This window comes from Pituophis catenifer, unplaced genomic scaffold, assembly GCF_029215685.1.
Source record: "Pituophis catenifer annectens isolate HBS135680 unplaced genomic scaffold, rPitCat1.0.hap2 SCAF_15, whole genome shotgun sequence".
Taxonomy (NCBI): domain Eukaryota; kingdom Metazoa; phylum Chordata; class Lepidosauria; order Squamata; family Colubridae; genus Pituophis; species Pituophis catenifer.
In genome coordinates, this window is record NW_027256895.1 from 16558712 (window position 1) to 16574437 (window position 15726).

Consider the following 15726-nt stretch of genomic DNA (forward strand, 5'->3'; position numbering starts at 1 on the left):
GGAAATAAAAATAAAATAAAATAAAAATAAAAAACTGGCAGGAGGCTCTGCCCACTGACCCGGACATCGTCAGGAAGCTTCTGCGCATGCGTGTGGTCCCATTGCAAACCGGTAGTAAAGGTAAGTAGAACCCACCTCTGCAGTAGTCACTATTGTAGCTAGTGAAAAAGGCCATTTGGTTTCCTGTTTTAATATTCATAAAGAATTGCCATCTATGACTATTGATTGAGAAGTTTCCTTCTTCTTCCATTCTTATCACTCTTTTGTCTACATACGTACGTACATACATACATACATATCATGAAAGTTTTCTGTCACTGCATGAAAAGCATCTTTCCATACCGCCGGATCTTATTCTTTAGATTGATTGATGGCAAAGGGCTATACTTCTTAGTCCTTTTGTATGGCTAAATTTTTAAAAAGGCAATAAGGTTCTAGATATTTTAGGTGTTTCTTTGTCTCAGTTGCTGCTTGCTATTCAGTTCTGGCCTCAGTATGATGATAAAGCATTTAGGGAAGAAGATGCATACAAGAAGCCCTCCACTGGATGTCATGATTGAGAAGATCTCCACAGCCACCATATGTTTGCCTCTTGTGGTCAGATAACTAGGAACAAAGGAGAGCCAAACACTGCAGAAAATCAACATGCTGAAGGTGATAAATTTGGCTTCGTTAAAAGAATCTGGTAATTTCCTGGCAAAGAAAGCTACAGTAAAGCTGACAAGGGCTAGGAGGAACATGAAGCCCAAGACACAGTAGAACATGACAAAAGAGTTTTCATTACATTCCAGAATAATTTCTTCTGCCATTAAGTGCATGTTGAAATCAGGGAATGGAGGAAAAGTCAACAGCCATACAGTACAAAGAACTACTTGAATGAAAGAGCAGAAAAATACAATGGAAATGGCCAATCTTTTCCCCACCCATTTCCTCATTGTAGATTTTGGTTGGGTGGCCATGAAAGCTAAAATCACCACAATAGTTTTTGCTAACACGCATGATACAGCTACAGTAAAAATGACACCAAAAGCACTTTGTCGAAGGACACAAGTCATTTTGTGAGGTTTGCCAATAAATAGTAAAGCACAAAGGAACGAAAGCAGGAGAGAAATGAGAAGGATGTAGGTGAGGTTTCGGTTGTTGGCCTTGACGATGGGCGTATCCTTGTACTTAATGAAGATACCCAGAACCAATAATAAGATAATTGATGAAGAAAGAGAACAAATGGCCAAGATGGACCCCAAAGTTTCTTCATATGACAGAAATGTTAGAGTTTTTGAAAGACATGAATTCTGTTCCTTGTTTGGATACTGATCTTCTGGGCATGGAAAACAGTCATCCATGTCTAGAGGGAAAAAAGAATCAGGTTGGAAACATAGTTGTTCTGAAATTAAACTGAAAGGATTAGATTGTAACATTACAGAGTCATGAAGTTTTGATAAAAATAGGAAATATTTTCAGGAGTGATTCAGTCAAAATCCTCATAATTTATTAACTTTAATATTTTTTTTTATTATTATTATTATTATTTATTATAACATAAAACAACAATACAAGACATATAACATATATATGAATACTCTTTTTACAGCTATTTTGTGATGGTCTTTCTTTGTTATTCACAATTTCCCCTTATTTCTCTTTGTATTATTCCAAATTTACTACTTGTCCCGTTCATTTTATTTACAATATATTTCCCGTCATTCATAACAATTTCTTAATTCTGATGCTTAAACAATTCTTTCTTTAGTTCTTAACGTTTCTATCATTTCCCCCTATTTTTCTTCCTCGTTTTTCCTTTCCTCCAACCATTTGTACCATTTATGCCAAATCATGTAATATTCTGTGTCCTCCTTTTCTTTAAATTCTTTTGTTAATCTATCCATCTCGGGACATTCCAATACTTTTTTTAATTAACTCTTCATCTGTTGGTATTATTTCTTTTTTCCAATTCTGGGCATAAACCATGCGAGCGGCTGTTAAAATATATAGTATCAAAATTTTATATCCTTCATATATTTTTCTGTTAATATCCCTAACAGGAATATCTCTGGTTTTCCCTTCACATGGCCATTAAGTTTTGATAAAAATAGGAAATATTTTCAGGAGCGATTCAGTCAAAATCCTCATAATTTATTAACTTTAATGAATATTAATAGCCAGCATGACTATACACCGAGGTGCACAGGACACTGCTACCTTCCCACTGAAGTGGTAGCTATTTATCTACTCACGTTTGCATTCTTTTGAATTACTCCAGAATGTTAAACAAATAATGATAATATTAATAAATTATCTATCATTTGTCAATTGTTTTTGTCTTAATTTTTTCCCTACTATTCAGTTCAGGCCTACAAACAATAATGTAGCATTTTGGGGGAAAAGATGCAAGCCAATAAGCCATCTTTTTCCAAGATGGAAAAAATCTCTACAGCTACCATGTATTTCTAAATTCATACCATTTAGGTTAGAAATTTTCCCTTCTGGGCATGGATGACAATCGTAACAGCAAAATGGTTTTCCTTCAATTTTGGTCCTACTGTATCCAGAACGACAATTTGCATTGCAAACAGAAAAGGGTCGCCCCTGTACAGAAATAGTATATGAGGTTAGTTTACAATTCAAAATTCAATCTGAAAACGTGTTGGTCTGGCAACATACACATTGCAATTTTCTTGAAGGTCTAATTATATTAATGTGCCTATTTAGAAATTTTAATGCCATCATGCCAAAGATGGCTTCTAAGAATACATGCATCCCATTTACAATTCTATAGCCACTTCAAATTAGAAAAGATCTTTTGATTTTTTAGAATTTGAAGATCAAAACTAAACACTTTCAAATCTAAAATTCTAACAGACCAGGGAAAGATGTTTATACCCTTTACAAAAATTGTGCATTTTTACAAAGTTTAACTTACTAATTATTTATTAATAAATGTTTAATTATCTGATAAATAATGATTAACATTATCTGTGGTATAATATTTGTTTTGATTGTATACAATATTTGGGATTATATATTTCCCCAAAATATATCATTATCTGTTACATTAAATATGTTTAAGTATATAAATGATTGCAATGGACACAAATTGGTCTATATCTATATGAGTATTCCAATTTAATTCCTATTAGACGTTTTATCAAGCCAGACAAATTATGAATTTTTGGAGCAAAAATTAATAACAATAGAAATAGCACTTAGACTTATATACTACTCTATTGTGCTTTACAGCACTTTCTGAGCAGTTTAAAGCATCAGTGTCAACTCGCAAAGCATCCCTGGTCTGCTCTCAAGTTGCCATAAGAAAGGTGGGATGGGAAACTGATGAAACAGCATGGCAGCCAAAGACAGATGCACATTCCAGACTTATCTTTCTCAAGGCTGTATCTCAGGATTACCCACAGTGGCTGGGGGGAGTGGTCTCTACAACCCATGGAATTGCTGTATTAGTGAATGTGATTGATGACACACTCTGGGGGGAGGGGGGAAACAGGGTCATGTTTGGGGAGTAAATTACGTAGGGTCAGAGCTGGCTTCACTTGGGAATGTGTCAACATGAAGCTCCTAATAAATAACTGGATTTCTTTTGAAGCTTGGCTCAAGGCTCATTATTTAATTAGGGCATCCATCTGAACCCTGACAATCCGAATGATTAAAAAAATTCTTAGAAAATTTTATCTACTCTGATCAAAATGGCTTTCTGCCCATATTCTGTTATATAGAAGAAATAACATTAGGGTTATATTAGATATCATAGAATACTATGAGCTTCACAATGAAAAACAGATGGTACTAATATTCGCTGATGCACAGAAAGCATTTGATAACATTAGATAGGAATTCATTTTAAATCAACTAAAGTAAATGGAATTTGGGGAAAATTTATAAGGATGTGCAGAGCAATTTACTCGAAACAAGAAGCAAAAGTGGTAATTAATGGGGAGACAACAAAGAACTTCCAAATTCAGAAAGATACAAGACAGGGCTGTCCACTATCACCACTACTGTTTATTTTATCATTAGAAGCATTGAATAGAGTAATTCGAGAAGATATCCAAATTAAAGGTTTGGAGATCAGAAATGAAATTTTTAAATTACAAGCATTTTCAGACAACCTCGTCTTTATCATTGAAGAGCCAATGCAATCTGGACGAATATGGGGAGGTAGCTGGTTTAAAGATACATAAGGATAAAACAAAAATGTCAGTAAAAAGTGTGATAGAGGAGCAAAAAAGAGCAAAAAAGAGACATATGGGAATGCTATATGATGTGTGATGCTTAAAGAGGAGAATTATGATAGACTAATTGAGCAAATTAAAATTGATTTAGAAAGATGGGGAAGACTGCAACTCTCCTTTATGGGAAGGATCACTACGATTAAGATGAACGTGCTACCTAAAATTTTATATTTATTTCAATGTATACCAATCCGGCTCAAAAAATATTTCTTTATAAATTTGAAAGAATTATAGCAAAATTTATATGGCAGGGCAAAAAGCCAAGAATTAAATTAAAATTATTACAGGATGCAAACGAAAGAGGAGGATTTGGCTTTCCAAATTGGGGAAAATATCGGCAAGCTGCAACTCTGGTTTGGGTAAGTGATTGGCTACAAGTCAAAAATAGAAGACTGTTGACACTAGAAGGACATGACCTTCAAATAGGGTGGCACACTATTATCTGGGAAGAGAAGCATAAGGTCCACCAGTACTTCCAAATGCATTACATTACGAACTTTACTCCAAAATGTTTTTTGAAACTCCCGTGCTAAATGTTTTCAAACAGTTGATATGTACTGGTGGTTTTTAAGAAGTTTTAGTGGTCGAATTTCAAATATGATACACAAATCATCTGGCAACTTTACATCAGTCTGTTCGAGCAGTCGATATAGCTTAGATCAGTGGTTCTCAACCTTCCTAATGCTGCGACCCCTTAATACAGTTCCTCATGTTGTGGTGACCCCCAACCATAAAATTATTCCTAAAACTATTGAAAATATATGTTTTCCGATGGTCTTAGGCGACCCCTGTGAAAGGGTCGTTCGACCCCCAAAGGGGTCCCGACCCACAGGTTGAGAACCACTGGCTTAGATGCTTCAGATTTACCTAAATTTCTTGGCTATTTAGCAGATAACTATATTTAAATATAGAATCATAAATCCTGTTTTATGCAAAACAAAAGCTATTATTATACAGAAATGGACAAAATGAAGATTAAACAGAAAGAAGATACAGAATATTATCAAACATGGAATTTATTCTACCAGTGGTTGGAATAAAGGGATGGAGATTAAGAATATAATCTGTAATGCTAAGGTTATAAAATAACCCAGACAACACGATGTTTATTAAGCACTAACAAAATGTAAACAATAGAAAAATAATAAAAATTTTATCAAAAAAACTATGAATTTTAAATTCTGAAGTGAATGTTCTTAAAGCTCAGTATGGAAAAGGTTTCTATGAACTGTACCTCAGTAAGGTTTCTCGGCCATTGAATAGTATCCTCAGAAATAGTGAATATTTTGCCAGGAAAATGCTGTGATTCCATTCTTCCAACCTTCACTCTAAAAAAGGACTGATTTGGAAATGTGACCCAGTTTATAATATCAAATCCAGCTATTAATTTGCCATTTGACTCAAATGAAATTGTTTCGCCGACATTGTTGTTAAATGAGATACTTCTCAGATAGTGGAGAAGCTAAATTTAAATTAGAAAGAGAAGTAATATCAATAATAATAATATTTTTTATTTAAAGATCATTTTAATAAATTATATTATGAAAATGGTAATGACTGACTAAATCGTGAATGAATGGGATAATGGTTGACTATCTATTAATATATTCACAATAGATGACTGTTTCTTATACATGCACTAGATATTACAAATAGATACTAATATATTTTTTAGACCCACCTTTATTACTTTTATAAATAACATTAGGTGGTGAGTATATCTAATACTGCTTCCACCTCTTTTTTTCCTCACAACAATAACCCTAAGAAGTGAGTTGAACTAAGAGAGAGTGACTGTCCCAAAGTCACCCAGCTGGCTTTCTAAGATGGGACCAGAACTGAGACAGTCTTACTTTCTAGCCTGGAGCCTTTACTACAATATGTATTCTGATTTAGGCTCCCTTAAAAAGCAGTAAGCAGAGTCTTGGTCCCAGCAAAACCTCTTTGATTTACACAACTGTGAATTCCTTTCATTCACAGTCAACAAGGTCTGTCCAAACAGTTTTTCAAAGGAATATTTATCAACACACCTTATCTCTCTTGGCAAGCTGCCAGATAACTAGTTTCCAAATGCAGGGTAAGGCAAAACTTGGCACAGAGTCTCTTAGAATCACGAACAGAACTTTCCACTCTTGAAATGACCGAATGAACGAATTGTTTCCTGCAAAAGCCCACTCCCCGTTTGCTCCTCTTTTGTTTCCTATAGGAGGGGTCAATCATCTCCAAGGTATGGCTTTACTCCCAAGTTGGCCCTGCTTTCTTAGTTGTTCTTGTCTTCAGGCAGTTCTGCGCACACACACACTGGGAACGGGCTCCAGTTGTTCCTCTGCCTCACTGCTGTCTAGCTCCCTCTCTGCCTTTTATGCAGAGCCCTCGTCCAAGCTTTCCCCAGCCCCCAGGACTGGCCCATGTTCTTCCCCAACCTCCTCACTGTCTGACTCTCCTGCCAGCTCCACTGGCCACGGTGGGCCACAACAATATGTAGTAGGCTTTACTACAACATGTAATATAATAAATAATTATATAATATGTAATATACAACAGAATGCAATACAATACAATACCGTATAATATAATAGATTATATAATCAATATAATAATCAAGATCACATGAAGTACTAGTACCACTTTATAAAGCCTTAGTAAGACCACACCTGGAATACTACATCCATTTTTGGTCACCATATTTTAAAAAAGATGTTGGGATAGTTCAGAGAAGAGCCACAAAGATGATTAGGGGACTGGAAGCTAAAACATGGAAGAATGGTTGCAGGAAGTGAGTATGACTAATCTAGTGAAAAGAAGGACTAGGGGTTGACATGATAGCAGTGTTCCAATTTTTGAGGGGCTGCCACAGAGAAGAGGGGGTCAACCTATTTGCCAAAGCACCAGAAGGTGAAACAATGAATGGAAACTAATAAAGGAAAGAAGGAACCTAGAACCAAGGAGATATTTTCTGAATGTGAGACCAATTAATCAATGGAACGGTTGGCCACCAGAGGTTGTGGGTGCTCCATCACTGGAGGCTTTTAAGAAGTGATTAGACAGCCGCTTGTCTGGAAAGGTATAGGGTTTTGGACTAGAAAACCTCCAAGGTCCCTTACAACTCTGTTATTATGTTAGATTACTATCAGAGCCAGATTAGTATAGTGGTTAAGGCATCAGGATCAAGCTAGAAACTGGGAGGCCATGAGTTTTGTTTTATTTTTGGCTGTCCACTATGTGGCATGATCTCAATAGTCCCATAAGGTCAATTGGTTTTAAAAGCCTATTACATGATCAGCCAGGACTTCAGCAGTGAGCTTCCTTATGGAATTCCTTGTTCTAGATGGAGAAAAAGAAAATATACAGTCATGCAATAATTTTATTTTGAAGTTACCTGCCATGGCTCTCGATAGACCGTCTCATGCCACCCTTTATCCCTTATTGTTCTTTTCATTGATGTAGAGTGCATAGCATGCAAACCTTCTGCTATGGCATGGACAGCATTATAGATGCTGTAGCTATGACCAGTCATGCTCATTTCAAAAACTGACTCAGGAAGATTCTCCAGACTTTCCTCTCCACTACAGAGTCCACCTGGTTCTGTTTGTGAGCTGGCATTGGAGAAAGAACACTGAAAGGCCACTTCCCAAAAATCCTTGAGAAAGCCGTCTTCCTTTTCTGATGTAAGCTTTCGGAACTGAAGGAATGGATGAAATCCTAACACCTCCTCAGTGTGAACTGCAAAAGAGAGTGCACCATGGATGAAGTCCATGTTCCAGCTACGTTGAACAGGGAGAGATGTAAAATCCATCTGGGCTGTGAAAATCCATACTTTCGGTTTCATTGGTATTTCATGAAATCTAGATAACTCAAGTAGTATCCTTAAAACCATGATTGTCTGAATTTCACCATGTACAATTATTACATTGGTAGTCCCTCCCATAATAATGCTAATTAAGTTCAGACTTTGTGCTGCTACCTCAGTGAGTTTGTTGGAAACATTTATTGTTGGCAATATTTTCACAAAATCAAAGCAGATCCTTCCTTGGGCAAACATGGGCAGCACTTTTTCTACAAATCTCTCCCCGTTATCATCATTAATGAAAATCACTCCAATCCATGTCCACTGGAAATGCAGCAATAGCTGGAGAATCCCCTTATATTGTTGGTGAATTTCTGGAAATACCTGGGAAATGAAAAAGCCTTGGTATTTGGCACTCACCACTGCAGCTGAAGTGTACACAAACTAATGGGGGGGGGGGGGGAATAAGAGAAATTTGTAAATTCAATGTTTGATTAATAGCAGTCCTATCAAATTCCTTGCCTTGTCCCAATGCATTACTCAATGAACTATGAATATTTATATTTTATTAGAGTTGTTGAATGCTGCAAGAATAGCGTAAGAGAAGAAATACTTGTTGGTGTCTCTAGGAATCATAAGTATGGTTTTCCTAATGACTGAAGTGACACTGATGCAGCAATTGGAATGTATTAACATACTCAAATTTGTTTGCAAGAAACAACATTGGTTGATTAAAATCAAGTGATGAAGCTTCTTAACATTAGATCCCTATAGAGAGAATGTAGGAATTCTCTTACACTTGTCCATGTATGTCTTTTGTATGTTTGCACAGGAATTTCACTTTATATGCAATATTTTGTGGGACGCGGTATATTTTGGTGATCAGAAAGGTCAGCAGTTCAAATCCCTAATGCCGCATAATGGGGTGAGCTCCTGTTACTTGTCCCAGCTTCTGCCAACCTAGCAGTTTGAAAGCATGTAATAATGCAAGTAGAAAAATAGGGACCACCTTGGGTGGGAAGGTAACAGTGTTCTGTGCACCTTTGGTGTTCCATGCACCTTCAGCATTTAGTCATGCCAGCCACATGACCAAGGAGATGTCTTCAGACAGTGCTGGCTCTTTGGCTTAATAATGGAGATGAGCACCGCCCTGTAGAATCAGGAATGACTAACACATATGTGCAAGGGGAAACTTTACCTTTACCTTTATGCAGTATTTTAACATTCATTTATGATCTGAAGACTCAGCATACTCAATAAACATTTGGCAAAATCATTGCCAAAAAAACCCCAAACTACTTCAAATCATTAAGGAAAAAATTTGAAAATGATAAATGATTTCAGTCAGAACTCTGAGAAGTAAGATTAAAAGATTTTTACATGATCATGAGTTGATCTTCAATGAGGTCAAATTACACAACACAATGAAACAAACACTAAAAATTCAACTGTGTTTCTGAGGACAACTCACTTGTGGAAATTTGTAGATGTGCATAAAGGTTGCCATGAAGAGACATACATCAGCATTAGGTCCTCCAATAACAGCTACTGTTGCTTGTGCATCACACTTGTAATTTGGAAAAACCCTGCCCCGTGTGGAGAGAAGTTCCACCGAGGCACACAAAATCCACCTTGGCTGGAAATTGCTGTTCAGAACATGGAACCCTAGTGTGATGTTAGGCAAGATCCTTGGATTTTCATTAATTATCTTTACAGCAAATTGCAAAGCTAGGATATGCTGATAGCTTTGCGTTATTACACTGCGAAAGAAAGAAAGAAAGAAAGAAAGAAAGAAAGAAAGAAAGAAAGAAAGAAAGAAAGAAAGAAAGAAAGAAAGAAAGAAAGAAAAGTTAATGAATCTTTTATCTTTTTTAAAGTATTGTATGCACACCATTTCACAAGATGAATAAAATATATTTACTGCTTTAAAATGGATTGTATTCTCCATAGACCAAGAAAGTGGGGAAAAGGTTTCAAAAATTACTATTATTTTAATTATTACTTAGTGGTCATTCTGTTTTCAAATAATAAGTGATTACAGGAAGGAATACACCAAGCAGTGCGCAACTGTTTATATTTCAATGGTACATCCTTTATAAATATGCCTTTTTCTTGTTTTAAAGTTATGTGTAAAGCCTCATTTATTTAGAGAAACATGCCTCCAAATATGATAATTTAAACATGATTTAAAATGCAGAATTTTGATTTAGGACATAAGTAAAGGATTCTTTGGTCAGGGATCATTCCACATTTCATGGGGATTTACAGTACGTTTTACCAATCTGCAGTCCTTTCCCAGTACGGAAAAATCCTACTACTTATGCAGAATTTGAAAAGGCAGGCATGTGTCTTTTATATCGGTACAAGGTTTAACAAATATTTTCTCATAAAATCATAAAGTTCTTTGGATGTAAATCATCCTGACCTTTAGTGATTAAAATCTGTGCTCAAGAACAGCACTAAAGTATTTAAAATATTCCCAAAACAAGGCACTGAATGCAATTGTCCCAAATTTAATGAAACTTTATCAAAACAACATTCATTAGTGGGGCTTTATGCATCAGGTTTTTTTTTTTCATTTAAGGCAACATTCATTTGATGTGATGGTTATATAAAAGAAAATGGTTGAGACCTGAGATCATCATAGATATCCTAACAGGGAGTAAGGCTCAAATAGCATCTTCATCCACTGATACATAACTTCACTTTGGGAAAAAGGGGTAACTTTGAAGAGAGAGGAGTACCCTTTTCCCCTGAAAATTGATGCTGCAATGATAATCTCGTAGATAATTAAATTAGCTATTAAATTAAGGTGTACCTGGGTATGTGATACAGTTAGAAAGCAAAGTAAAACATACAGTAGAACACTTACACAGTAGTATCAAATACATCATGAGAAGGATCTCTTTGAAAAGTGATTTGATTGGATAATACATAGAATTGAGAAAGAATGCCACCAATGATAAAATCTCCGGGATAATAATACTGATGTGGAATTGAAAGAGGGAGACTCATTGGACATTTCAAAGGAAGACAATTACCAATCACCTGAAGCTCTATCATCACTAAAATCAAGGTCGCCAACATTTTGCCTACTATTCTCCCTTCAGGATCAATCTACCTGGGCATTTAAGTCAGACATATTGACGATAAGCCAATTTTGGAAGGCTGTGGACCAATCATTTGAATAGACAGGTGAAAATGTGCTTGACTTTATCCTTTCAAGTATTTGTCTTGATGCCTTGTTTTGTTATTGCAGATAGTATTCTCTAGGGTGTTGATGATGAAATAGAAGTAACAACGGTTGATTTGATAATTACATAGAATAAATTTTCTGTAATATAGAATAGGGACACAGTGGCTCAGTGTCTAAGATGCTGAGCTTGTCAATCAGAAGGTTGGCAGTTCAGTGGTTCAAATCCCTAGCGCAGCATAATGGAGTGAGCTCCCGTTACTTGTCCCAGCTTCTGTCAACCTAACAGTTTGAAAGCATATTAAAAAATGCAAGTAGAAAACTAGGGACCACCTTTGGTGGGAAGGTAACAGCGTTCTGTGTGTCTTTGGTATTTAGTCATGCCAGTCACATGACCATGGAGACGTCTTCGGATAGCACTGGCTCTTTGGCTTTGAAATGTAGAAGAGCACTGCCTCCTAGAGTCGGGAACGACTAACAAATTAAAAAAAAATAGATCCAGAAGTGCTTTATGTTGACTAAATTTTTGTTGGAACACAAGCCAAGTCTAGAGAGGGTTGGCTTTATCCTAGAACAGTGTCAGAAATGGGGTTCAATTTGGAGAGGAAGAACGTCTAAGAATAAATAGTGTTCTGGACTCACTAATCTGTAACCCTGTGGCTCTATGGAAAGCTATCCAGCCAGTTAGGCTTTCTTGCCAAGAGGCAGAATTTCACCATTTGATCTTTATTAAAAGTTCAGATAAAACTGTAAAAAATAAGCAATGACATATGATTAAATATACATAACAACTAGCAGCAATGTTCTATAAAAGGTACCAGGTCCTCCTTGTCAGGGGTGAAATCTACATACCTTCCTTACTGGTTTGGAAGCGCAGGCACCATGCGTGTGCGCTCGCTTCGCGCTCTCCGAATTTTTTCTTTTAAAAGCCTCTGATGATCCAAGCTGAGTTGCCTGATCGTCAGAGGCATTTAAAAGAAAAAAAGCCTCTGCAGATCAGGCAACTCTGAAGAGGTTGTAGAAAAAATGCTTTTAAAAGCCTTTGACGTTTCCAGCTGAGCTGCACAATCATCAGAGGCTTTTTTTTTTTACTTTTAAAAGCATTTTTTTGGCCAAAGAGGTTGTAGGAAAAATGCTTTTAAAAGTAAAAAAAAAAAAAAAGCCTCTGATGATTGTGCGGCTCAGCTGGGCATGGGGGGGAGGGGGCAGGGATTTTTGCTACCGGTTCTCCGAACCACCCGCCTCCATCGCTACTGGATCCGAACCTCTGATTCTATTCTATTCTATTCTATTCTATTCTATTCTATTCTATTCTATTCTATTCTATTCTATTCTATTCTGATTCTGATTCTGATTCTGATTCTGATTCTGATTCTGATTCTGGTCATGCTTATTTAAAACACAGATCCAGAACCCACTTCTGACATCTCTTTTCCAGTGCAGTTTCCTTTCATTTCTACATTGGGATTAAAGAAAGAGTACTAAAATGCCTCTCCCCAAAAATCCAGGGAGGGGGGGGAGGGAACAGTGGGGGGGGGCGGTGAACAAGATCTTTTTCTGATGTAAGGTTTCTGAATTGAAATATACTGATGGGTACAGTTGATGAAGGAAAATTTCTTGGGATTTGGGATTCAGTACTAAAGCTGAACCATATGCAAATAAACTTAAAAAATGACTTCTGCAATGGACACATGTTGAAAATGTTTCAACAATTTAAGGTATGCTTATAAAGAGCAGTGTAAACCCCAAATCTGCCCAACAGAACCGCATGTGATAAATGAGTTTGCACAAAATAGACCTTCGGGGCACAAGGCCATTTCTAACCTTTTCAAGAAATAACTTGTCACGAATGAAAAAAAGTCTATATAATATTAGAGTTTATTAAGAATTTTTTTAAAAAAAGGTTTTTAAAGGATGGGAATTGAGGCTAAGGAAAATATTAGGCTTTAAAATGGTAGGCGTCTCCAAAAAAAACATTAAGCAGGTTTAGTTAAGATGATTTTGAAGCTTCAGGTAAAAGCTAGTTTAAAAGAAATCAGGGCGTTTCCTTAGCAAATACAATATTGCATTTAGATAACAGAATAGGTAAGTTTTCTCTTTGTGTCCTGGAAGATTTCAATTGATCCTTCCATAGCACCAGATCTTATTCTTTCGATTGATTGATTGATTGATTGATTGATTGATTGATTGATTGATGGCAAAGGGCTATACTTCTTAGTGCTAAATTTTTAAAAAGGCAAAGTTCTAGATATTTTAGGTGTTTCTTTCTCTCAGTTGCGTGCTATTCAGTTCTGGCCTCGGTATGATGATAAAGCATTTAGGGAAAAAGATGCACACCAGGAGCCCCCCACTGGATGTTATGATTGAGAAGACCATATGTTTGCCCCTTGTAGTAAGATATCTAGGAACAAAGGAGAGCCAAACACTGCAGAAAATCAACATGCTGAAGGTGATAAATTTGGCTTCGTTAAAAGAGTCTGGTAATTTCCTGGCAAAGAAAGCTACAGTAAAGCTGACAAGGGCTAAGAGGAACATGAAGCCCAAGACAAAATAGAACATGACAAAGGAGTTTTCATTACATTCCAGAACAATTTCTTCCGCCATTAAGTGCATATTGAAATCAGGGAATGGAGGAAAAGTCAACAGCCAGACAGTACAAAGAACTACTTGAATGAAAGAGCAGAAAAATACAATGGAAATGGCCAATCTTTTCCCCACCCATTTCCTCATAGTAGACTTTGGTTGGGTGGCCATGAAAGCTAAAACCACCACAATAGTTTTTGCTAACACATGATAAATCTACAGTAAAAATAACACCAAAAGCACTTTGTCGAAGGACACAAGTAATTTTGTGAGGTTTGCCAATAAATAGTAAAGAACAAAGGAATGAAAGCAGGAGAGAAAGGAGAAGGATGTAGGTGAGGTTTCAGTTGTTGGCCTTGAAGATGGGCGTATCCTGGTACTTAATGAAGATACCCAGAACTGATAATACAATTGTCAGGGGAAAAATAGAAACAGTATATAAAAAAAGCATGCTAATTTATGCATTGCAACACTGGACCAGCCTTTCTTCTGAGTCTGACATAATGGAAAGAAAAAAGCCATATCACTTGAGACATTACTTTCCATGATGAAGTTTGAGAAGTTCAATAAATCCTACTTTGCCTGTTCTTCTTCTATGATGGAAGGTTGTTGAAAGAGCAACACATAATGCTTGTGCCAAAATATAGATGGCATTGTAGATGGTAGAGCTGTGGCCAGTTATGTCCATTTCAAAAACAGATACGGGGAGGGTCTCTATCTTTTCCTTCCCAGTGCAAATTGGTTGACTGTCTATATTGTTGGTTTTCTCATTAGCCATGGAGCCCGAGAACACACATCCAAATGCCTCCTTCCAAAAAACCCTAATAAAGTCATCTTCTTCATTAAAGTTTGGTTTTCTTGTCTGAAGAAATTCCCGAAACCCTAGGACCTCTCTTCAATGAACTGCAAAGGATAGAGCACCATGGAGAAAATCTGGATCTTCCCATCTCTGAAAGGGAAGAGATGTGAAATCCATCTGCGCTGTCATAATCCAGATTTTACTATTTCCTTGTAATGACATCTCTCCCTATTTTGCTATAGTGGGAAACATTCTCAAAACTACCATTACCTCAATTTCCCCTTGAATTAGCACTGAATTGACAGTGCTATTCATGACAATGCTGTACATTTGCATCCCTTCTTTCACTGTACAAAGAATGTCAGTCAAATAAGAAACAAAAGGGAATCTTTCAACGAAATCAAAGCAGATTCCACTCTGGGAAAACATGGGTATCACATTTTGTACGAATTTCTCCCCATTGTCATTATTTACAGATATGACCCCAATCCATGTCCATTTAAAATGCTGCAATAGTTGGAGAATTCCCTTACCTGTAGATAATGTGCAGGGGTGAAGTCTACTTACTTTCCCTACTGGTTCGGAAGTGCATGCGCCGTACATCACGTGCACGCGCGGACACTCTGTGCATGCACAAACCCTTCTGTGCATGCACAGAGGGTAAAAAAAACAAGTTACTTCCTGGTTAAAACCAGGAAGTAACGACGATCGGGCGGGTGGGCAGAGCCTTGCACTGCCGTCGCTACCAGTTCTCTGAACCACCCGCTGCCATCGCTATCAATTCGGCTGAACCGGTCCAAACCGGTAGCATTTCACCCCTGATAATGTGGTTTTCTAACTGCTTTTAGACTATTGCAAATGTGTCTGACTCTTTGCAACTCCATTGACTATAGCACACCAGGCCCCACTCATCTCCACAGTCTTCCAAAATTTGCCCAAATTCGGGTTCATTAAATCAATGACACTATCTAACTATCTCATCTTCTGCTGCTTCTCTGTTTGCCTTCAATCTTTCCCAATGTCCTTTCAATGTGTCCTCTCTTTTCATTAAGTAGCCAAAGTATTTGATGACATTTACCTATATGCAAGAGTTAATGGAAGATTATGCAAACCTTTCCAT

General features: G+C 36.8%; 1 protein-coding gene across 1 annotated transcript; it reads right to left on the reverse strand.

Annotated features, from left to right (window-relative positions):
* Nucleotides 1–443: 443 nt before the first annotated feature.
* Nucleotides 444–8040, reverse strand: LOC139324459 (vomeronasal type-2 receptor 26-like). The gene is made up of 4 exons (XM_070954169.1): nt 7624–8040; nt 5479–5706; nt 2460–2586; nt 444–1345 (listed from the first exon to the last, which is right to left on the reverse strand). The coding sequence occupies exons 1-4, from the start codon at nt 8038–8040 to the stop codon at nt 444–446; spliced, it is 1674 nt and encodes a 557-aa protein (XP_070810270.1).
* Nucleotides 8041–15726: the final 7686 nt, after the last annotated feature.